At 42.0% G+C, this 24,313-nt stretch overlaps 1 protein-coding gene across 19 annotated transcripts in view; it reads right to left on the bottom strand.

Annotated features, from left to right (window-relative positions):
• Nucleotides 1-458: 458 nt before the first annotated feature.
• The window catches only part of LOC124875474 (alpha-tectorin-like), a 27,314-nt gene continuing 3,459 nt past the window's right edge, over nucleotides 459-24,313 (bottom strand). For 3 of the 19 annotated variants that reach the window (XM_047377653.1, XM_047377662.1, XM_047377654.1), the window contains 40 exons: nucleotides 24,100-24,123; nucleotides 23,841-23,864; nucleotides 23,690-23,713; nucleotides 23,537-23,560; nucleotides 23,242-23,265; nucleotides 23,091-23,114; nucleotides 22,650-22,673; nucleotides 22,383-22,406; nucleotides 22,232-22,255; nucleotides 22,083-22,106; nucleotides 21,800-21,823; nucleotides 21,649-21,672; nucleotides 21,500-21,523; nucleotides 21,193-21,216; nucleotides 21,042-21,065; nucleotides 20,573-20,596; nucleotides 20,298-20,321; nucleotides 16,885-16,908; nucleotides 16,297-16,412; nucleotides 15,906-16,184; nucleotides 15,694-15,789; nucleotides 15,409-15,574; nucleotides 10,785-11,185; nucleotides 10,120-10,696; nucleotides 9,450-10,033; nucleotides 8,064-8,616; nucleotides 7,375-7,973; nucleotides 7,020-7,174; nucleotides 6,467-6,867; nucleotides 6,174-6,370; nucleotides 3,739-4,128; nucleotides 3,364-3,647; nucleotides 3,000-3,277; nucleotides 2,771-2,890; nucleotides 2,429-2,613; nucleotides 2,180-2,340; nucleotides 1,745-1,996; nucleotides 1,488-1,647; nucleotides 1,304-1,409; nucleotides 459-1,217 (listed from right to left, as the gene is read on the bottom strand). In XM_047377653.1, coding sequence (XP_047233609.1) covers nucleotides 1,123-1,217; nucleotides 1,304-1,409; nucleotides 1,488-1,647; nucleotides 1,745-1,996; nucleotides 2,180-2,340; nucleotides 2,429-2,613; nucleotides 2,771-2,890; nucleotides 3,000-3,277; nucleotides 3,364-3,647; nucleotides 3,739-4,128; nucleotides 6,174-6,370; nucleotides 6,467-6,867; nucleotides 7,020-7,174; nucleotides 7,375-7,973; nucleotides 8,064-8,616; nucleotides 9,450-10,033; nucleotides 10,120-10,696; nucleotides 10,785-11,185; nucleotides 15,409-15,574; nucleotides 15,694-15,789; nucleotides 15,906-16,184; nucleotides 16,297-16,412; nucleotides 16,885-16,908; nucleotides 20,298-20,321; nucleotides 20,573-20,596; nucleotides 21,042-21,065; nucleotides 21,193-21,216; nucleotides 21,500-21,523; nucleotides 21,649-21,672; nucleotides 21,800-21,823; nucleotides 22,083-22,106; nucleotides 22,232-22,255; nucleotides 22,383-22,406; nucleotides 22,650-22,673; nucleotides 23,091-23,114; nucleotides 23,242-23,265; nucleotides 23,537-23,560; nucleotides 23,690-23,713; nucleotides 23,841-23,864; nucleotides 24,100-24,123 — 6,587 coding nt within the window. In that variant the 3' untranslated portion in view covers nucleotides 459-1,122. The remainder of the gene's footprint in view (nucleotides 1,218-1,303; nucleotides 1,410-1,487; nucleotides 1,648-1,744; nucleotides 1,997-2,179; nucleotides 2,341-2,428; nucleotides 2,614-2,770; nucleotides 2,891-2,999; nucleotides 3,278-3,363; nucleotides 3,648-3,738; nucleotides 4,129-6,173; nucleotides 6,371-6,466; nucleotides 6,868-7,019; nucleotides 7,175-7,374; nucleotides 7,974-8,063; nucleotides 8,617-9,449; nucleotides 10,034-10,119; nucleotides 10,697-10,784; nucleotides 11,186-15,408; nucleotides 15,575-15,693; nucleotides 15,790-15,905; nucleotides 16,185-16,296; nucleotides 16,413-16,884; nucleotides 16,909-20,297; nucleotides 20,322-20,572; nucleotides 20,597-21,041; nucleotides 21,066-21,192; nucleotides 21,217-21,499; nucleotides 21,524-21,648; nucleotides 21,673-21,799; nucleotides 21,824-22,082; nucleotides 22,107-22,231; nucleotides 22,256-22,382; nucleotides 22,407-22,649; nucleotides 22,674-23,090; nucleotides 23,115-23,241; nucleotides 23,266-23,536; nucleotides 23,561-23,689; nucleotides 23,714-23,840; nucleotides 23,865-24,099; nucleotides 24,124-24,313) is intronic. The other 16 variants (XM_047377657.1, XM_047377666.1, XM_047377655.1 and 13 more) reach the window with 15 other exon arrangements.

Below are 24,313 nucleotides of genomic sequence, written 5' to 3'. Positions count from 1 at the left end.
TTTAAAGACATCCAAAACTTTGTTCTAGAATATATTTAATCATAAATTGTAATATATATGTTTAGATGATGTTGCCTCTTTTCCATTTGACACTTGTGTGGTTTTGGTTGCCTGGTTACAGATGTTTTTGTAACACTTTGCACCTACTTTTAATATAATTTTATATCGTCTGCTCATAGTGTACCACACGAACATGTTATTATGTAATTTCCTTAAATCATATTTGCAATCCGGAGGTCACTCAGAGTAAATTGGGTTTGATCAGGGTTTATAATGTTTGATAATGTTGGACCCAAACTTAGCCAAGGATTAACGGTATAAGGTTTATTATAGTGCTGTTAAAATTAACTCCCCCCTACACATTTCTTCTGTCTTTACTTTTCAGAACACAAACATGTTGCAAACCATCAAACTAATTTTTACATACAGAGTCTAGACCGAGTAAATACAAAAGGCTGTTTTTAAATTGTAATTTTCTTTATTAAGAGGAAAAAAGCTTTCAAACCAACCAGATCTTATACAAAAAAGTAAACATAATAACTGCTTGTCCCATCCTTAGCAGCAACAACCGTCATCAAGTGTTTGTGATGACTAGCACTGAGTCTTTTATATTGCTGTGGAGTAATTTTGGCTCACTCTCTGTTGTAGTATTGATTTTATTTCTGCAATATTGAAAGATATTTGAACGTGAATAGCTTGTTAAGGCTATAAATCAGGGTCAGGAATCGAACCCAGGACAGCTGCGTCGAGGACTATAGCCTCTGTATGTGGGGCGCCCGATCTACCGCTGCACTGCAATGCCCCAAGAAAATCTTAATTTCATCCAGTTTGACACTTTGAGAGTATTACTGTAAACATTAATGAGCTCTAAATATATGTAACCTTAAAACCCACAACACATAATAGTTCACATTGTCTGATATAACCAACAAATCATGATTAAGCAAATCCCACAAAAGAAACACAAATGGTTTAAAGCACAATGGTGCCACAGATGTTGCAAAATTTCTTCTTTTGCACCTAATTATGAGTATATACCAAAACCCAGAAAACGCCTCTCACCAACAAAAATCAAAAGTAACAAAGTTTTACTAGATTTTAAAGTATGAGTCTTTTTTTATCTCAATTTGCCAAAATTCTGGTCATCAGAAAACTGACAATCAGGGTAACAATTGATGTCAGAAGGCCTGGAGCACCATTTCTTTGGATTAGTGTACCTGTAAAAAGACACATGTATAGAATTTGTCAATCAACTGCAATATGACTTTTGTCACAAAGTAATGAAAGTTTGAGAGAACCGTACCAGTGTTCTGTTGTGCCCTGAGGACTAGAGGTCCAATTGACATAGCAGCAGAGTCATGGTAAGATATGTCCCTCCTGAATCGGGTGTGGTGACCTGGATAGCAGTGCTGTAAAAAAAGCAAAACAACAACATTAGAGGCTTCTGAAGGAGCACAACTTCGCACCAATTACACAATGGTACTTACAGCTGTGCAGTTGTTGTTTCTCAAAAGACACAAGTTGACACTGCAGTGCAAGAAAATCTCTGTGTGGTTGGTAAAGGTGAACATCCTGAAGGAGAAACGTGCCACAGTGGAGACACCATTCTGAATCACCTCTACGGTTCCATCCTCTGGATTAGGACAGCTGTGAAACAGAAACAGATGCAGGAGTTAGTGTTTAAGCAAGCAGACACTAAAGTAAGAAGGTACGTTATGTAAAATGACGAGTGTGTCTCATTTACTTTGAAATAATGAGATCCCAGCGGACAGGGTAGCTTGGGTGGTTGACCGGTGTGGCCCAGCAAGAATCCAGAACTGTGGCAAACTGGTGCTGATCCACTCCCTCTGTTCGCACCTCTATGTAAAACATCTCATCAACTTCCATTTCTATGTTTCTGTTAGTGCTGAGGGGGAAGAGGAAGCCTTCGTCCTCATAGGGGATCATCCTCATACGATATGATCCAGTGCCAACCGGTAGCTTCTTCCTCAAAATGCTGCAGAATAAACATTTAAAGTGACCACCCAGTTTTATGCATCTAATAGACTGACTACCATACTCTAGTTTGTTTAGAGGATGAGATTGTAAATAATCAATAACTGATTAAGACATAATCGTAGAACTGGAGATAATGGAACAACTGGTTAAAGTAAGCAAAAACAGAAAATGTTTTCATCACCTCTCCAGAGGATTGATGCCCACAGCCATTGACAGGGCCTGAGCCAGAGGGTAAACACAGCAGAAACGCAGATGAAGGTTCCTCTGACGGCTGATCAGACCACCATGAGGATCCACATTCCCCTGAATGGTGTTCTCATACATGAAGTGAGTTCCATTGCTCTAAACAGTGAAAAAAACTGGTATCAGTCAACTGTAGCAACATTATTTTTGTTGTTGCATAGAAGATGCTTTAATTTATGAACTGCACCTGAAGAGCCGTCCCACACAGATGGTTGTCATTGTCAAAGTGAAACACGAGCCGTCCATCCTGGAGAGTCCCATTGCAGGAGTCATCTTGGAGATGGAGAGCGCTGGAGTGGAAACCAGCTTCAAACAGCTGGCAGCGAGATACTGACATGGTGCCTGAACTGCTGGAGCATATGATGTTCGAATCTGCTCACCAGAGACAGAAACATTTTATGGATGCAGGAAAATTAAGATTGTGCTCCAAACTTAGGGAGCTTATCATAATTGATTGTTCTCAAGCAGTGTGATTATTATTAAAGCTTTCATCTAATAATCAAAAGGTTTTAAAAGGTGTTGCTCTTACCGTAGCTCTCATTGTTGGGTCTATGATGGTTTTCATCACAGAAACAGCCGTACACACCATCTTTCTTACCACACCACTCATACTCTGCACAGTCCAGCTGTTCACATGGGTCTGTCTCAGCTGAATCAAATAAATTAGAAACCGCAGAGAGAATTTAAAAACATTAACATTGATCACGGCCAAACAAAAGCTCATTCTTCTGAAAATCCATTGAAACAAACAAACATACCACAGTGCAAAGGAGGTCGCCAGTCAGGGATGTTCAGGCCCAAAATGGAGCAGGTTTTCTCATAAGCAGAAACAGCAGAACACAGCATGCCATTGGCTGGCGTGTAGAGGCAAAGATCATAAACACAGGAAGTGAAAAATGGCTGCGGGTCAGAGTGCAGATGACAGGAACTGAATGGACCGCTGGTGTTGGTAATGACTCTGCAGAGTTCGGTGTATTCCTCTCTAAAGCGACAGTCACTCAATACATCGCCACTTTCCTGATCAGTGGATCCACATCTAGAAAAGTTGTCAAACATTTGAGAGATTCTAAATATAGCAGATTTCTGTAAAAAATGTTTAGGGTAACTGCAGTCTGAGCTCACCCTGCTTGGCTTGTCTCTGACTTCCAGCTGTGGCCAAAGTCATTGTCATTTTGGGCCAATGCACCGTTGGGCAACACCTTGTCATCACTGGGATCACCATTGAAGTTCCCACACATCCCAGTGACTCTGTTCTGAAAGTGGCGGGCCATCCTGACCAGTAAAGTGCTGTAGCCATCAAACTGGACTATGACATCAACAGCTTCAAACACTAAGTAACTCTCCTGCCTCTTCACCTGAACTAAGCTTCCAGCAGTGGTGGGAAGAGAAACCTCAGCTCCATTTACCTGTTATGATGAGAGTTCAGAGGGTAAGACAGAAAGTTTAAACACATGAAAAACTAAGTTTTTTTTATCCTGAATTGATAAGAAAGTTTACCTGCACTCTCTTGTTAGGCCCGAGCCTGACATGAACACTCTCTGGAGGTTTTGTGAGGTATATATCAACTGATGACACAAATGACACACGGTTGTTTCCTCTGTGTTTGTTGGTGGCCACAACTCTATAATGGGTTTCATTGTCACTGTGGCTCTCAGTTATGACGTAAGAACACGATCCCTGAAAATGAGCCAGGGCTCCATCAAAGGTGATGTAGTGTGGATCACCCCATACACTACAGGTAGACATTGCGTCGTAACAGCCCAGCTGGCCATCTCTGATGGTGCATTGTTGTGCAGGAGTGCAGGATGAAGGATTGCAGAGCAGAACATTGTTTGCGTGACATTCACATCGCTGGGAGCATCCGTCTGTCCAAAAGGATTCCGTAGCCTGCAAGACGGGAGAGAAGTGAATGTAATTAGTAAAATAAAGCTTGAGGTAAGAAGGAATGCAGTACTGTGATGCACCTCCTCAGGTTCAAGTTATAGTTTTAAAATAGCATCATGCACAGACAGATTAATGATTCGCCCTTGCCAAGTTTACGCTCCTATCTGTCAGTTACGGATTTCGTTATTTCTCGTCTCGTTGTCTTCTGCTTTATCCGGGACTGGGTTGCGGGGGCAGCAGACTCAGTAGAGACACACATACGTTCCTCTCCCCAGACACCTCCTCCAGCTCCTCTGGGGGGAGCCCAAGGCGTTCCCAGGTCAGCCAAGAGACATAGTCCCTCCCACATGTCCTGGGCAGTCCCCTAGGCCTTCTCCCGGTGGGACATGCATGGAACACCCCCCGAGGGAGGCTTTCAAGAGCGATCCGGTACAGATGCCCGAGCCACCTCAACTGGCTCCTCTCGATGTGGAGGAGCAGCGGGTCTACTCTGAGCTCCTCCCGGATGGCCGAGCTCCTCACCCCATCTCTAAGGGACTGCCCGGTCACCCTACGGAGGAAGCTCATTTTAGCCGCTTGTATCCTGGGTCTCGTTCTTTTGTCATGACCCAAAGTTATGGCCATAGGTGAGGGTGGGAATGTAGATCGCACAGTAAATTGAGAGCTTTACTTTTTGGCTCAGCTCGCTCTTCACCAAAACGGATCAGCACAGTGTCCCCATTACTGCGGCAGCCGCACCGAGCCATCTGTCGATCTCCCGCTCCATTCCTCCCTCACTCGGGAACAAGACCCTGAGATACTTGAACTCCTCCACTTGAGGCAGGGAACTACCCTCCAACATGAAGAGGGCAAGCCACCCTTTTCCGGTCGAGAGCAGAAAAGCCACTTCACACTCAGCTGCGAACCACCCCAGTGCATGCTGTAGGTCTTGGCTAGTGGGGCCCAGCAGGACCACTTCATCTGGAAAAAGAAGAGACGAATTCCACTGGTCCCCAAACCAGACCCCCTCTGGCCCTTGGCTGTGCCTAGAAATCTTGTCCATAAAAGTTATGAACAGGACCGGATACAAAGGGCAGCCCTGCCGGAGTCCAACATGCACCGCGAACAGGTCTGACTTAGTGCTGGCAATTTGGAACTAACTCCCGCTCAACTTGTACAGAGAACAGATAAAGGTCCCCTGACTCCGTACTCCTGGAGCACCCCCCCACAGGGCACCACGAGGGATACAGTCGAATGCCTTCTCCAGGTGCACAAAACACGTGTGGACCAGTTGGGCAAACTCCCATGAACCCTTGAGTACCCTGTAGACGGTGTTGAGCTGTTCCAGTGTTCCATGGCCAGGACGAAAACCTGAAGCCTAAGTTCGATTATCAGCCGGACTCTCCTCTCCAATACCCTGGAATAGGCCTTACCAGGCAGGCTGAGGAGTGTGATCCCCCTATAGTTGGAACACACCCTCCGGTTACCCTTCTTTTGAAGGGAGACCACCACCCCTGTCTGCAAGTCCAGAGGCACTGTTCCCAACCGCCATGCAATTTAAAGACGTGTGTCAAAGTGGCTTAGGAATTTCAGAACTAGGTGCTGAAACTAATGTAGGTGGCATGATGTCTACAGCCTATAGCCATAGTTGAGCTTTGTCTCGAATGCACATGCCACCATAATAGTAACTGGCCAATTAAGAGAAAATGTGCTAATGCTAATACTAAATACCTAATACACCCAAAAGGTGTATTTACATACATTCGATAAATCATTAAATCAGACCAAACTTAATCCCAATTTTAAAATGAAACCAACTTCCCAAAATACTTTATATTTGCTAAATGCCAGAATAACTCAAAGGTTTTTTTTTCGACTTATTGTCCATTTGGAAGACCAGTTTCAGGCAAAGCTTGAACTTACGGCTGATGTCCTGAGATTTATGTTAATTATTAATAAATAATTAATAATAATTTTATTTTTATTTGATGGGAGGATGTTGGGTTACATTTAAAAAGTATAGTATGTAGCCTTGATGAATGAGAATAAAGTGACTTAAAATGGCCTACATTGAAGTAGAAGCCATCATACTGGCAGCCACAGCTCTCCACAGGAACACAGCTTGCTCCACTCCTGGAAAAACCGTCATCACAGAAACATCCCTCAGAGCAAACATGGTCACAGGTGGCATCAATGCTGCTGGCACAGGTGTTGCCACAGTCGGTTCCACACAGCTCATAATGGCTGTTGGCTGGGCAGTCAATTCCTTTATAAGTCAGGAAAAAACAAATTGGTTTAATTTTCAGACTTTTGAAGAATGTTTGATTGATTACTTTAACAGCACAGTCCCTTTTATACTCACTGCAGGTGGTGTTTTGTCTCCAAGGGTAGATTTGGACATTAGCAGACTGACAGGCACTGACGTACGTTTCAAGAGCCCTGCACAGAAGATCACTGCCTCGATTTCGCGACACACATACATCAAAGACGCAGTCACTGAAATACGGTGCTGGATCCACCTCCTCGTGGCAGAAGCTGAAGGGGCCATCAGCTGCCTGAATCACCTCACATTGGGACCTGGCAGATTGGTCATCGTTGCATTGTGGACAGGACGAGCCACAGCCATCACTGCAGGTATAGTTCCCAGGAACCTTCCAAGCTGACCCGAAATCATCTGCAGCGTTGACCATTGCTCCACTTGGGGTGTGGAAGTCATCATTTTGATTTCCATTGAAGTTTCCACAAAGTCCACACATTCTTCCTCTAAGACAAGTTAGACAGAATCAAATTTCATATAGCATAGTCTTAGTGTATTAATGATGTTTAAAATAGAGCAGATGAAACTGATAATAACACTGAGACTGACAGAGAAGAGAATATGAGAATTAAATTTGCTGGGCATTAGGGTAGGCTACCTGTAGTTTGGAGGTACAGAAATGGACACTGTGCTACTTCCATCATATGTGACTCTCAGTCCAAAGTCTGCATTGACAAATGTTTGGGATCCACTTCCAAAAATAGACAGACTCCCATTAAAGACAACTGGCAGGTTTCTTAAGATTCCATTCACCTGTGGAGAAGAACTGTGTTACCTGGATGTGCAGCTGATATTGTTGGACTATTATTGATACAGGTATTTAAGAACAGATCATTTTGTTGGTAGTATAGCGAGAATAATTGTTTTTCGGTTTTAAATGTACTTTGAAATCTAATCAGTACTTCAGACAGTTTAAAACATTATTAATCCTTATCAGAAAAAGCTGGACTTACCTCCACAGTACCAATGTTGTGTCTGGACATACGCACTTCATAGCCCAAGACATCAACAAAAACCTCAGCAGTGATAGAAACTGGCAACCCAAACCATGGTTCGTTCTTTGCTTTCACAGAAAAGTGATGGAGTCCATCGGTGTCATTGCAAACTGTTGCCAGAACATAGCGGCAGGTTCCCTGGAAGTCAAAGGCCTTGCCATCAAAGGTGAGGTAGTGAGGGTCTCCAGAGGCAGAGCAGGTGCCGCGAGGGTTGGGATGGCAGCCAAACTCACCCTGAACAATTCGGCAGGACTCCTGAGGTCCACATGCGTTGGGGGAACACTGGACTACACCAGTTACACCATTACAGGTGCAATTGCTCTGACATTGGTCACCAACCCAGAATTGTTCACCAGCTTGCCGATAGCGTCCTTCATGATAACATCCACATGATGTTGGTGGCACACACTGGTTACCATTGAGGACTAATCCATCATTACACTGGCAGCCATCTTGGCACCGAGTGTCACAGGTGAAGGGGAAAGAGAGGCTTGGGCAAGAAGATGGACATGAACTTCCACAGAGTTCATAGTGGCTGTTTGGAGGACAGGTTAGTTCTGGAGGGGAAAAAGGAACAATTTAACCTAAAAGTACTAATGAATGTGTTCATTTCAAAGGCATCTATCAAATGTGGTACTAGAACTTACCACAGCCAGTTTCATTCCTCCACTGTCCCAGGGAAACCCCGTTGTGTTGACACATGAGTGCATAATCTCGTAGGACCTGACAAAGCGTTGATGCTGGATCTCTGGAGCCTTGGAGGATTTCTACACATGCATCTACCTGCTTCCCTGGGTCCACTGTACTCCAACATGATGTAAATGGTCCATTGTGTGAGCTAAGAACTCCACAGTACTCATTGGAATAAAAATTATCAGTTGAATTATGATATCTGCTTTCCACGCAGTAATCTGCCAGGGAACCTTCTCGCCAACTGTCCCCAAACACCTGAGAATCACCGACCAGAGTTCCATTGGGTGTACGGAAATCATCATGTTGGTCATCATTGTAGTTTCCACAAAGTCCACCTAATAATCCACTGTAGACACTTGGTGCAGTGATACCCACAAAGTGGGGCCAGACAGCCTGCACAGTTACACCAAAGGTTGTGCGAAGGATGATACTGTTAGTGCTGCTTTGGAAGATGCGGATTCTGTTGGACCCAGAGCTGAACGGCAGTCTGATCAGCTGACCATCAACCTTTAGGACATTTAAAAAAAACGTTTATATTTTTGCGGTGTGGAATAGACGATCAAATGTGCAAACAATTTCAGAATGTATGAAGACATCAAATTTTGCATTTGTTTCTGAATAAAGAACGCCGCCAAAATATTCACATCTTACTCATAAAAAATTCATTGTTTGTACACATGCTGCAAATAGCCTTCTCTGTACCATAGTAGAAGTATAATAGTTCAGTAGTAATGTGTACTCTTAGTTTTAACACATATCCGGGTTGTTCTGATTAAACAGAAGTTTAAGTTCAGTCCACCCAGGGTAATCTCACAAACTGTCACTGCACACTTGTGGACAGACTTCTCCAAAACAATATGAAACATGAGGCACACTAAGCTTGATTTTATTAACAGTTTTTGCTAACATAGTTACACTGAGAACCTAAGAGCTTTTTACTCCTCTTTAGACAGTCGTTTTGAAAAGGCAAGAACACCAGCACAACCTTCATCATTAACTGTGAATATGACAGTTTTGGTCAAATGCCTTCTCTATTGTTTGGTAGTAGAATTAAAATCTAAATTTACTGCATGCAGCAGAATTTTGAATCTTGTATTAAAATACAAATAATCTAATTAATGCACTAGAGGGCAGAAAATACAATAATAATATTAACAAGAATAATTCAAAGTCCTGATTAATTGTGCATTATAACAGCAGACCAAAATCTAGTTGTGTCAAACTAGAATTAGTTTTTCAAATATTAATTTTATGGAATTATCTTCAAACAAAACTGATAATACTTTTCATTTTATGTTGTTTACTTATTTTATCTGTAGGAAATGATTTCAGTCACTCACCCGAACAGTGCTACTGCTGGCCAACTCAATGGCAACCTGTGTTCCCTCTGCTTCAAACTTCAGCACATTGGAAAAACTCTGAACCCTGTTTGGAACTTTTTCCGCAGTAACCATGAAGTACGAGTGATTAGAAGATACCATAACCTTGGCAAGGGCCAAGCGACATGCTCCTGGGTACTGGTAGATCTGCCCATCAAATGTATCATATGATCCTGGGCCTCTTATCCAACATGTTGCAAAGTTGTTTGGTGTGCATCCTCTTTCTCCATTCTGCAGCCCACAGGACTCATGTTGACCACATCTATGAGGGCTGCAGGTCATGGAGCCATAACTGCATGTACAGCGCCGCCCACAGTCTGCATCCAGTATGACAGTTTCTCCTGAGTGGTAGTAGTGACCCTCAAAGGTGCAGCCACAGTCAGCATGATGGACACAGACCCCACCACTCAGGAGGTAGCCTTGATTGCAGACACAGCTCTCCTGATTAGGGAGGGGGCAGCTCTGGCTGGAATTAGGGTTGACACATGTGGGTGGACATCCTGTACCTTGGGCCTCAAAGTGGCTATTGGCAGGGCAAGGGATTTCTAAACACAAGAAACATTTATTGTCAAAACTTGAACATTTCACAGGACCTATAGTTCAAACTAATTTTATTGACTGACAGACATACCACAGAAGCCAGGACTTCGCCAGCTTTGTGGCTGGATACCATTTTGTTGACATTGACTTGAGTAGACATTTAGGGCTTGGCACAGAATGGGCTGATACCCTCCGCCAACACACAGATCATACACACAGCTCTCCACAAAAGGTCCTGGAGGGAGTTGTTGGTGGCATGCAGCAAACGGTCCTGAATTGTTCTCAATAATACCACAGTGGGCAGAATTTCTGTACCGTGCTAGCTGAGCTGTTGTGCAGACTGCACAGGCCAGCCCTCCACACTGAGCCTCACAGCCAGGCTCATCATCACCAGATGCTTTCCAGCTGTTGGCAAAAACCACATCAGAGCTCACCACTTCACCTTGACGGGTTCGGAAGTCATCTTCAGGGTGATTGTTGAAGTTTCCACAGAGGCCACATGTGCTGTTCAGGTACGTGTAGGGAACACTGATCCGGACATATGAAGACGTGTCGTAAGACACCATCAAGCCAAAGTCAGTGCTGACAATCACAGAGAAACCTGACTGATAAACCTGGATAGAGCCGTTTCTGAGGGAAAATGGAGCTGTTGCAAAGCTTCCATTCACCTGTGAGGATCACAACAAAAAGAAGTTAGAAAAATATTAACAGAACAAAAAATGCTCAGTATATCTTATCGTAAGTAAGTCCGGTTACCTTAGCCTCACCAGGATGTCCTTTTACAAGCTCAATAGTTTCATCATAGACAAAGACTTTGACCAGTCGTGTCCAAGAAACGTGAGTGCTGCCACGATGCTCGTTCTTCCCCTCCACTCTATAGTAGGGCAGCTCATTCTGACACTGCTCTGACAGAACATAAGTGCACGTGCCCTGAAAGTGAAATACTGAGTTGTCAAAGGTGTAGTAATGTGGATCCCCACTGATGGTGCAGGTACGTCTTTGCACTGTCTGACAGGAGTACTGAAAGGAAGTTGGCAGGCAGATTTGGGAAAAGGAGCATGGGTCGTTGGAGCACTGCAGCCCTGCTCTGGTACAGGTGCACTTTTGTGCACAGGTGCTGTCACTCCAGAAAGAGTCACCTCGTTGAACAGGTTGACCTTGAAGCAAAAAAAGGAACAAGACTCATTTAAAGGCTCTGATTCTATCTTGTAAACTGCATTATGTTGCATTAGTTTGTGGCATTTCTAATATCGCAATTAGAATTATCCAACAAAGTAAAAAGGTTAAAGAGGAAGAATAAAACTCAAGATCTGTTCAGCATTCAGTGCACCTATTTCAGGAGACCCACTTTTCTACTATGAGACAAAGACTGCAGCTGTCCCTTAATGATGGTGCTCTGCAAACAGCGGCAAGTTATGAGGGATCTGCCTCCCCGTTTCCTAATTTTAGCATTTTTAACTGTTTCTAGACATGTTTCTGTATTTTTCTTGAAATTGGAAGTGCAGTTGTGCACATGGGAAGCCTACTTTCATTATTCTTGTTTTTGGTTTTTTCCTGCTTTCGGCATTCTTTGAATACACACAGGGGACCCTATGTGGATTTAACTGTGGCCCCATTGTCTATACACGGGACCAACTCCTTGGGCTGCACGGCCCTGCGTGCCACTCAGAGAAGCCAGATAGGCCTGTGGAGATACATAAGAGAAGCAGAGGCTGCAGAGGAGGCTTTAAGAAGCCGAGGTATAGACCGTAAGCCCCATGTACGAAGCATACATATGCACAAAACCCTTGCGGTGCAATGTTTTAAGCACAACTCTACATGTACTAAAGTGAACATAGCGTAAAGGTGTGCAGAAATCCATGCAAATTTTTAACCTGCTGTGAAAATGTGGGGAAGCCACTCAAACTTTTTCAGTTAACAATAATACACTACAAAGAACCAAAACTCACCTCAGTACACTAAAATATAACTCCCTTCAGTTTTATTTAATTCATGGAGCATCAAACTTGATGTTTTTTTAATGAGTTTGAGATTTTGGGGTTGAACTTTCATTCTCACTGAAAAACAAAGCGGTGTCGGATCAGCAGATTAAGTCCTAACAAGTCAAGTTTGATGATTCCTAAGGTGGACAAGCAGTAGACAATCACACGTCTATAAATAGCTGCGTTAAATTGCGCGTAATTGTGGAACAATGCTGTCACAAGGCTTATCAGCCGGATTAGATTACCCAGGGCAATCATCTTGGAGCTCCACACAGAGCTGGCCTCAGGGTAAAGAGGGAAACCAGGAGGAACCATACATCACCAGGACCAGTTCAAGTTCTCACTAAGCTGTGGTCCTTTCAACCTGATCTTTTCAGAGGGAGCTGACTGACAGGTCAGGTATTTGACAGTCATCCCTGACTGTGCCATGCCAGCCATGCGGGATGGTCTCATCCATATGTTGCTCAGATATATAAAGTTCCGCTAAACTGTGGCTCTTATTTGCAGCGAGGAGCCGATTTCTGAATGTAATCAGAGCCATGGACTGCACTCATACTGTGAGGGCACCAGCTGCAAGTGAATATGCTATTGTGAAAAAAATGCATTGACATTCAATATATGTGCAACCTATTTGTGGTGCAAAAATGTCTCACAAATGCAATGGCACGATGGCCTCCTCAAATCCTGATTCTTTATAGCTCAATGATCAGCATTGAACTATGATTGAGCTTGGTGCAGCATCTAGACAGCACCGTTTGGATTTAATAAACACATTGTAGAACTAAACAGGTTCAAGGCCATGGGTCCTTATTACATCCAAGGGAGTTTGGGCACATAATAGTATTTTGGGTGTACATTCTGCCCTCGTCCGGTGCTGTTGCTGCATGTGAGCGGCTCTACAGCGCAGGAGAGGACAATGATCGCCTGACCCACTTCATCACGGACTATATTAAGTTCTATATGGACCGCACTGGGCCAACCTGGAAGGTAAGGTGTTTTTGCAACAACCATCCCTGGGTGAACCCTGAACTTAAAGCCCATCTGAACCAGAAGAAGGGGGCTTTCAACTCAGGGGACAGAGAGGACCAGAGGAGAGTTCAGCGCAAGCTCCAATGGAAGATCAGGGAATTTAATAAGGACTATGGGGGACGAAGCTGGTGGAGCAGCTTGCACAACGTGAGTCTTAGTCTGGAGAAGCTGCCTGTTCTGTGGAAGACCTCCTGTGTGGTTCTGGTTCCTAAAACAATGCAGCCAAGGAACCGGCCCACTACAGACCTTAACCTCACACCAAATGAAGACCATGGAGAGGCTCATCCTCACCCACCTCGGCACAGTGGAGAGTCCCACCTTGGTCCTTCTGCAGTTTGCCTAAAGGCCCAACGTCAGAGTAGTGGACGCTGTCATCTGCCTGCTGCAGTAGCGCTCACCCACCTAGAGATCGCCGGGAGCACTGTGAGAGATATGTTCTTTGATTTCTACAGCGCTTTCATCATTGTTAGACCAGCTCAGCTGTGGGGAAAGCTGGAGGACGCGGGAGTGGATGGACACCTTGCTGCCTGGACCATTGACTGCCTCACTAACCGGCCACAGTATGCCACCTATGCTTGAACACCAGTAATTCGAAGGAGATGGTGATCAACTTCAGGAGAAGGACACCACCTCACTCACCAGTAAACAACCAGAGGTAGGACATTGATCACCTCAACAATGAACTGGGCTGCTCCAATGACACCAACACCCTGTACAAGAAGGGCCAGAGTCGCCTCCACCTTCTGAGGAGAAAGAGGTCCTTCGGAGTGTGCAGGCCTTTGTTCAGGACTTTTTATGGCTCTACTGTAGCCCTGCTATCCTCTATGCAATTTGGGCCCCAGCCAGCACAGAGCAGGACAGAAAGAGACTGAACAAGCTGGTAAGGAGGACCAGCTCTGCCCCGGGATGTCCACTTGACTCTGTGGAGGTGGTGGGTGAGAGGAGGATGTTAGCCAAGCTTGCATCCATCATGGAGAAAACCATGCATTGGACTTTAGAGGAGCAGAGCAGCTCCTTCAGTGACCAACTGAGACACCCTCAGTGTCAGAAAAAGCGCAGCCGCAGGTCCTTCATCCCCACCGTTGTCAGACTGTTCAATTCTAATGTATAACTCATGCAATAACCTTTGTTTTTGCAAGTACCTGCAATCATTGTCACTTTAGCACAGTCACCTCCAGTATTTATTGTACATAAGTTACCTTTATTCTATTATTATTACTTGTGTTGCACGTTTACCTTGTTCTTCTTTATTTGCACAATTCCTACTTACTGTATATGCACCCTACTTGTGTGTTACTAAGAGCTGCTGTAACTATGGGGAAAATTTACAGTCAAAAATCAAGAGCACATATTTTCAATTTGAGAGCAGGATTTTATTCTGCTTGTACTCAAACTTAGTAATGCTTGCAATCAAAACTAGTAATACTTGCACTCTTTCAAATATACTCTATTCTCTCTCAAATCTTTGTTTCTGCACTCTGATCTAATGCTTCTTGCATAGATAATCTCTCCTCCTGCTTGCTTCATCCTCCACAAACTTGTGCTCTGCTCGGATCAAAAATGCGCTCTCAAGTTTCTTCTCTGCTCGCAAATTCTGTTTGCTCTCTCTCAGATTAAAGTCGTATCATCTCCTAGCAACCATATCAGCCAATAGAATGACAGTGTGCAACTGCTAGGTCACAGGCTTAGTTGGGGTGCGCTTGTTTCCTTCTACTGAGTGTACCTGTGTTGCTACTTTCCTGACACAGGTCCTACGGAGAAAAATCTGGAAGTAAGTGTTTCTATGCATCCGGTGCGCAGCTTGATTTTGTGAAATAGGTCAATCAACTTCAATGGATAGCTCAACTCAGCAAAGTACAATGACAATGGATAATTCAAACTATCCTCAAGTAAGTGATTTTAAACATTCAGTAGTTTAATATGTACATCTGTTTCTGTCAACATAAACAACATTAAAATATAATATGACAATCAAACACAATTAAATTGCTTCACAATAATAAAAAACATAATGTTATGCTTTCTACCGTTGTCACAGACTCAGCTGAGGCGTCAAATTCTGGAGCAATTGAGGGCAAATGGAAATGCAATATGTCCTTAGTCATCAATTGTAGCAACACAGGCACAGTCAGTAGAAGGAAACAATTGCACCCCAACTAAGCCTGTGACCTAGCATTTGCACATTGTCATTCTATTGGCTAATATGGATGCTAGGAGATGATACTAATATGAGAGAGAGCAAAAAGAATTTGCGAGCAGGGAAGAATCTTGAGAGTGCACTTTTGATCCGAGCAGAGAGCAAGTTTGCCCGCATGGAGGATGAAGCAATCATTAGGTGAAATTATCCCTTTAGCCCCCTCTGCTCTTACCATTGAAAGTGCAGCCTCTTGAACCATGATCTACACGGAAGGCCCAGCGACCGGGTACATTGACGTTACTATCGAGGCTGAAAACTGAGTAGGGTCCGGTTGCATTACTAGAGAATGATCCAGGGATGGTGAAGTGGTTGGAGGAATCAGTCGTGTCATATCCAGCCTGAAAAGTATGTGCATAGATAAATACATTTCCTTTACAGTTCAAAGAATAAACAAGCTGTGACCAAGACAAGCCAAATAAAACATGTTATAGTATAAATTCATTTGAATAGCTCTAACCTGAATAGAATATAATGTGGATGCTATGGACCCATAATTCATCAGCACAAATGAGTATTGGCCATTGGTAGTCAAAACTGCCTGAAAGGTTGTTCGCTGTGAAAAATAAATAGATTTTTTTAAGAATGAATTGCAGATTAAACAAAGGTTATCATTTTTCATTCCCCATTACACATCAAATAGATTTCAGCAGTTAAAAATAGATCACTTACTGTTCCAGTCATTGGAAAATAGGCAACTTCATACCATGTTGCAATAAAGATCCAGGTGGCATGAAAGTTAAGTGTTGGGAAGTATGCATTGATGTCCTGTGTAACTTGCTGGAGAAGAGAGCCGCTGGTGTACTGAGCATAGTAGATGTTACCATTGCCTCTGTTGTCTAAATCGGTCCAGAACGGGGCAATGATGTCTCTGTTTCCATACATTGGAAATTGTTGAGGAACATAACTACCCAATGGTGCATCAAAGGTCAGATGTCCGTTGTGGTTCACCTGGGAAAAAAGTTAGTTATCACTATTTATTAACATTTTGTAAATGTCTGTATTTTGTCTTCAAAATTAAAAAGAAAAGTGATTTGAAGAATAAGAAATAGGGTAAACATACGTAAATCTGAGAGTATGACTGGCCAAAATAATTAAAGGTTTGTAGGAGTTGAATAAGTGGGGAGCTTCCATCATCTGACTGAGAGCTTGTTGTTCCACTAATTGGGTAGAGGGGTCCTACAAAGCATAAGAGGCATCAGCTGATTAAACAGGACTCTTTTTCTGGATGTGTTCCATGTTCTGTCCTATTGTTTCTTATAGAGCTTTATCTAGAGGTAGAGTCAGAGGTTATGCTGTTACTTTGTGTTTGAGGAATTAGAAATGCACTTAATGTTATCTGACAGTTAGAACAGCTGTCATATGTATAAAACAGAAAAGGCTCTTAGGTAAGATGGATGGATGGATGGATGGATGGATGGATGGATGGATGGATGGATGGATAGATGGATGGCTGGCTGGCTGGATGGATGGATGGATGGATGGATGGATGGATGGATGGATGGATAGATGGATGGCTGGCTGGCTGGATGGATGGATGGATGGATGGATGGATGGATGGATGGATGGATGGATGGATGGATGGATGGATGGATGGATGACGGACGGACGGACGGACAGACGGACGGACAGACAGGCAGGCAGACCTTACCAGCTGTTGGACTTGTCACTCCAGCTATGGAAAAACACAAATATCATTAAACATAAGATTAAGATAACTAATGTCAATAAATAAAACCCATTTGAATTGTCTGTCAAGGTTTAGACCATTACTTAAACTGGGATAAGCGAGACAATTCTGATGAACAGACGGTTAGCCAGATAGATAGATGATAGATAGTGTTGGACCACTTGTTGGACCACTTGTTTGCTGAATATTGGACCATTTGCACGTTGCTGGACGCCACCAGGCCTCCTGGCATTTTCGGCCATTTTGTATCCAGGACAGTCCTTTCCTACAGATCCCGTCGGACACTGCGACTGATATGATGGGGCGCCCCAAGTCTGATGTCACAGGATGCTATACAGGTCCTTCTCAAAATATTAGCATATTGTGATAAAGTTCATTATTTTCCATAATGTCATGATGAAAATTTAACATTCATATATTTTAGATTTATTGCACACTAACTGAAATATTTCAGGTCTTTTATTGTCTTAATACGGATGATTTTGGCATACAGCTCATGAAAACCCAAAATTCCTATCTCACAAAATTAGCATATTTCATCCGACCAATAAAAGAAAAGTGTTTTTAATACAAAAAACATCAACCTTCAAATAATCATGTACAGTTATGCACTCAATACTTGGTCGGAAATTATTTTGCAGAAATGACTGCTTCAATGCGGCGTGGCATGGAGGCAATCAGCCTGTGGCACTGCTGAGGTCTTATGGAGGCCCAGGATGCTTCGATAGCGGCCTTTAGCTCATCCAGAGTGTTGGGTCTTGAGTCTCTCAACGTTCTCTTCACAATATCCCACAGATTCTCTATGGGGTTCAGGTCAGGAGAGTTGGCAGCCCAATTGAGCACAGTGATACCATGGTCAGTAAACCATTTACCAGTGGTTTTGGCACTGTGAGCAGGTGCCAGGTCGTGCTGAAAAATGAAATCTTCATCTCCATAAAGCTTTTCAGCAGATGGAAGCATGAAGTGCTCCAAAATCTCCTGATAGCTAGCTGCATTGACCCTGCCCTTGATAAAACACAGTGGACCAACACCAGCAGCTGACACGGCACCCCAGACCATCACTGACTGTGGGTACTTGACACTGGACTTCTGGCATTTTGGCATTTCCTTCTCCCCAGTCTTCCTCCAGACTCTGGCACCTTGATTTCCGAATGACATGCAGAATTTGCTTTCATCCGAAAAAAGTACTTTGGACCACTGAGCAACAGTCCAGTGCTGCTTCTCTGTAGCCCAGGTCAGGCGCTTCTGCTGCTGTTTCTGGTTCAAAAGTTGCTTGACCTGGGGAATGCGGCACCTGTAGCCCATTTCCTGCACACGCCTGTGCACGGTGGCTCTCGATGTTTCTACTCTAGACTCAGTCCACTGCTTCTGCAGGTCCACCAAGGTCTGGAATCGGCCCTTCTCCACAATCTTCCTCAGGGTCCGGTCACCTCTTGTCGTTGTGCAGCGTTTTCTGCCACACTTTTTCCTTCCCACAGATTTCCCACTGAGGTGCCTTGATACAGCACTCTGGGAACAACCTATTCGTTCAGAAATTTCTTTCTGTGTCTTACCCTCTTGCTTGAGGGTGTCAATAGTGGCCTTCTGGACAGCAGTCAGGTCGGCAGTCTTACCCATGATTGGGGTTTTGAGTGATGAACCAGGCTGGGAGTTTTAAAGGCCCCAGGAATCTTTTGCAGGTGTTTAGAGTTAACTCGTTGATTCAGATGATTAGGTTCATAGCTCGTTTAGAGACCCTTTTAATGATATGCTAATTTTGTGAGATAGGAATTTTGGGTTTTCATGAGCTGTATGCCAAAATCATCCGTATTAAGACAATAAAAGACCTGAAATATTTCAGTTAGTGTGCAATGTATCTAAAATATATGAATGTTAAATTTTCATCATGACATTATGGAAAATAATGAACTTTATCACAATATGCTAATATTTTGAGAAGGACCTGTATAGGAAGGCGCCCATTTTGAACACTCGCCTTCAGCTGGAGACCGTGACACGGTTACCAACATCTGAAGCATCACCTGGAGAAGAGTCCCGAGTGGATTTCATTTATTCTCTCTCGTTGGCCAACGAAGAATTCATAACTGGACAGAAATTTCCCTTTGCCAATCGAAGACGTGAGTTTAACACGTAACTAAAAACCACGGAGTTTCAAGGAGCCACCTTATTTTGTCCTAGTCAACTGTGATGGTCAGATCATATTTTCCCTTTCGCCATGGAGGCCAGAGGACGAAGATTGACCGCTTTTCCTGAAGTTAACTGTGGACGCACAGTAACTTCCAACTTCCACCCCATTCTCTCTCAACTCCACTCAGAAGGAAGACGATGACAAGTAACACCCATCCTTTATTTTTCTTTCTTTCTTAGAAAGTCTGGGCAGGGTACAGGAGGTTTTAGTGCGATGAGATTCGCTATTTAATCTAATGTGTTCTGAATGATATGTGCATGTAACCCTTTTATTGAAACTTTGATGTGCCGTGTTGGACGTCTGGAAGCCGCTGCGCTACCCAGCTTTGTGTGTGTTTTGCGGGGTTGTTGAACACCTGAGAGCAAGCGCAAGTGTGCTGTGAGACTGGACTGTTAAAATAACCTCATGGTGAAATTCCCCATTTTCTTTGTCTTCAACCTTACTGCTTGCTAGCTTGCCGGCAAAAGTTTTATAACCATTTGTCTGCTCACCTCGCAGAGTTGGGGGAGGTTTTATGACTGAGTATGTTAACTGAGTTACAGTTGGAGCTGCCCCCCAACCTCCACTCACCACCACACCCCTTTGTTATATTATCATTTTTGCCATAACTGCTGGTTTTGATCCCATACTGCTGTTTTGCTTTATTTTGTTTAGTTAGATATTTAACCCCTTTTGTGTAGAACTTTGCATGTTTGAGTAGGTGAAGATTATTAAATCGGAAGAGCGAGTGTATCAGGCTGTAATTTAATAAATATTCACATAGATGGTAACAGAAGGCATTCTGTGTTTATTTTGTGCAAGAGTGATTTGTCAGTCAAGATAAGGTTGAAGTTCCACACGTTTTGGCAGAAACGGTCGATTAAACAGTGACATCTCTGGTAATAGATATCAATTACTGAGTATTTCTCGATTCATAAATGAGGATTTTGGTTAAGGAATTAATTTAGTCAAATTGTGATTTTTAATTATAATTATTGATAAAGATTAATTAATCAATAATCATAGATAGATAGATAGATAGATAGATAGATAGATAGATAGATAGATAGATAGATAGATAGATAGATAGATAGATAGATAGATAGATAGATAGATAGATAGATAGATAGATAGATAGATAGATAGATAGATAGATAGATAGATAGATAGATAGATAGATAGATAGATAGATAGATATAGAACTTACTTGAATTGCGAGTTGTCACTCCAACTAAAGAAAAACACAGATATCATTGAACGTGTCAATACATAAAACCCATTTGATTTTTTTGAAAAGGTTTAGACCATTACTTGAACTGACATAAGCCAAACAATTCTGACAGACAGACAGACAGACAGACAGACAGACAGACAGACGGACAGACAGACAGACAGACAGACAGACAGACAGACAGACAGACAGACAGACAGACAGACAGACAGACAGACAGACAGGCAGGCAGAAGGAGGGGCAGACCTTACCTGCAGTTGGACTTGTGACTCCAGCTATGGAAAAACACAAATATCATTAAACATAAGATTAAGATAACTAATGTCAATAAATAAAACCGATTTCATTTGTCTAGATAGATAGATAGATAGATAGATAGATAGATAGATAGATAGATAGATAGATAGATAGATAGATAGATAGATAGATAGATAGATAGATAGATAGATAGATAGATAGATAGATAGATAGATAGATAGATAGATAGATAGATAGATAGATAGATAGATAGATAGATAGATAGATAGATAGATAGATAGATAGATAGATAGATAGATAGATAGATAGATAGATAGATAGATAGATAGATAGATAGATAGATAGATAGATAGATAGATAGATAGATAGATAGATAGATAGATAGATAGATAGATAGATAGATAGATAGATAGATAGATAGATAGATAGATAGATAGATAGATAGATAGATAGAGAACTTACTTGAATTGCGAGTTGTCGCTCCAGCTATAGAAAAACACAGATATCATTGAACGTGTCAATACATAAAACCCATTTGATTTGTTTGACAAGGTTTAGACCATTACTTGAACTTAGAATAGCCAGACAATTCTGACAGACAGATAGATCTTACTTGAATTGCGAGTTGTCACTCCAACTAAAGAAAAACACAGATATCATTGAACGTGTCAATACATAAAACCCATTTGATTTTTTTGAAAAGGTTTAGACCATTACTTGAACTGACATAAGCCAAACAATTCTGACAGACAGACAGACAGACAGACAGACGGACAGACAGACAGACAGACAGACAGACAGACAGACAGACAGACAGACAGACAGACAGACAGACAGACAGACAGACAGACAGACAGACAGACAGACAGACAGACAGACAGACAGACAGACAAGCAGGCAGAAGGAGGGGCAGACCTTACCTGCAGTTGGACTTGTGACTCCAGCTATGGAAAAACACAAATATCATTAAACATAAGATTAAGACAACTAATGTCAATAAATAAAACCGATTTCATTTGTCTAGATAGATAGATAGATAGATAGATAGATAGATAGATAGAGAACTTACTTGAATTGCGAGTTGTCGCTCCAGCTATAGAAAAACACAGATATCATTGAACGTGTCAATACATAAAACCCATTTGATTTGTTTGACAAGGTTTAGACCATTACTTGAACTTAGAATAGCCAGACAATTCTGACAGACAGATAGATCTTACTTGAATTGCGAGTTGTCACTCCAACTAAAGAAAAACACAGATATCATTGAACGTGTCAATACATAAAACCCATTTGATTTTTTTGAAAAGGTTTAGACCATTACTTGAACTGACATAAGCCAAACAATTCTGACAGACAGACAGACAGACAGACAGACAGACGGACAGACAGACAGACAGACAGACAGACAGACAGACAGACAGACAGACAGACAGACAGACAGACAGACAGACAGACAGACAGACAGACAGACAAGCAGGCAGAAGGAGGGGCAGACCTTACCTGCAGTTGGACTTGTGACTCCAGCTATGGAAAAACACAAATATCATTAAACATAAGATTAAGACAACTAATGTCAATAAATAAAACCGATTTCATTTGTCTAGATAGATAGATAGATAGATAGATAGATAGATAGATAGAGAACTTACTTGAATTGCGAGTTGTCGCTCCAGCTATAGAAAAACACAGATATCATTGAACGTGTCAATACATAAAACCCATTTGATTTGTTTGACAAGGTTTAGACCATTACTTGAACTTAGAATAGCCAGACAATTCTGACAGACAGATAGATCTTACTTGAATTGCGAGTTGTCACTCCAACTAAAGAAAAACACAGATATCATTGAACGTGTCAATACATAAAACCCATTTGATTTTTTTGAAAAGGTTTAGACCATTACTTGAACTGACATAAGCCAAACAATTCTGACAGACAGACAGACAGACAGACAGACAGACAGACGGACAGACAGACAGACAGACAGACAGACAGACAGACAGACAGACAGACAGACAGACAGACAGACAGACAGACAAGCAGGCAGAAGGAGGGGCAGACCTTACCTGCAGTTGGACTTGTGACTCCAGCTATGGAAAAACACAAATATCATTAAACATAAGATTAAGATAACTAATGTCAATAAATAAAACCGATTTCATTTGTCTAGATAGATAGATAGATAGATAGATAGATAGATAGATAGATAGATAGATAGATAGATAGATAGATAGATAGATAGATAGATAGATAGATAGATAGATAGATAGATAGATAGATAGATAGATAGATAGATAGATAGATAGATAGATAGATAGATAGATAGATAGATAGATAGATAGATAGATAGATAGATAGATAGATAGATAGATAGATAGATAGATAGATAGATAGATAGATAGATAGATAGATAGATAGATAGATAGATAGATAGATAGATAGATAGATAGATAGATAGATAGATAGATAGATAGATAGATAGATAGATAGATAGATAGAGAACTTACTTGAATTGCGAGTTGTCGCTCCAGCTATAGAAAAACACAGATATCATTGAACGTGTCAATACATAAAACCCATTTGATTTGTTTGACAAGGTTTAGACCATTACTTGAACTTAGAATAGCCAGACAATTCTGACAGACAGATAGATCTTACTTGAATTGCGAGTTGTCACTCCAACTAAAGAAAAACACAGATATCATTGAACGTGTCAATACATAAAACCCATTTGATTTTTTTGAAAAGGTTTAGACCATTACTTGAACTGACATAAGCCAAACAATTCTGACAGACAGACAGACAGACAGACAGACAGACGGACAGACAGACAGACAGACAGACAGACAGACAGACAGACAGACAGACAGACAGACAGACAGACAGACAGACAGACAGACAGACAGACAGACAGACAGACAGACAAGCAGGCAGAAGGAGGGGCAGACCTTACCTGCAGTTGGACTTGTGACTCCAGCTATGGAAAAACACAAATATCATTAAACATAAGATTAAGACAACTAATGTCAATAAATAAAACCGATTTCATTTGTCTAGATAGATAGATAGATAGATAGATAGATAGATAGATAGATAGAGAACTTACTTGAATTGCGAGTTGTCGCTCCAGCTATAGAAAAACACAGATATCATTGAACGTGTCAATACATAAAACCCATTTGATTTGTTTGACAAGGTTTAGACCATTACTTGAACTTAGAATAGCCAGACAATTCTGACAGACAGATAGATCTTACTTGAATTGCGAGTTGTCACTCCAACTAAAGAAAAACACAGATATCATTGAACGTGTCAATACATAAAACCCATTTGATTTTTTTGAAAAGGTTTAGACCATTACTTGAACTGACATAAGCCAAACAATTCTGACAGACAGACAGACAGACAGACAGACGGACAGACGGACAGACAGACAGACAGACAGACAGACAGACAGACAGACAGACAGACAGACAGACAGACAGACAAGCAGGCAGAAGGAGGGGCAGACCTTACCTGCAGTTGGACTTGTGACTCCAGCTATGGAAAAACACAAATATCATTAAACATAAGATTAAGATAACTAATGTCAATAAATAAAACCGATTTCATTTGTCTAGATAGATAGATAGATAGATAGATAGATAGATAGATAGATAGATAGATAGATAGATAGATAGATAGATAGATAGATAGATAGATAGATAGATAGATAGATAGATAGATAGAT

Source organism: Girardinichthys multiradiatus, chromosome 10 (genome assembly GCF_021462225.1).
Source record: "Girardinichthys multiradiatus isolate DD_20200921_A chromosome 10, DD_fGirMul_XY1, whole genome shotgun sequence".
NCBI classification, from domain to species: Eukaryota; Metazoa; Chordata; class Actinopteri; order Cyprinodontiformes; family Goodeidae; genus Girardinichthys; species Girardinichthys multiradiatus.
Note: the sequence above shows the minus strand (reverse complement) of the source record. Positions and strands in the feature narration are given on the sequence as shown.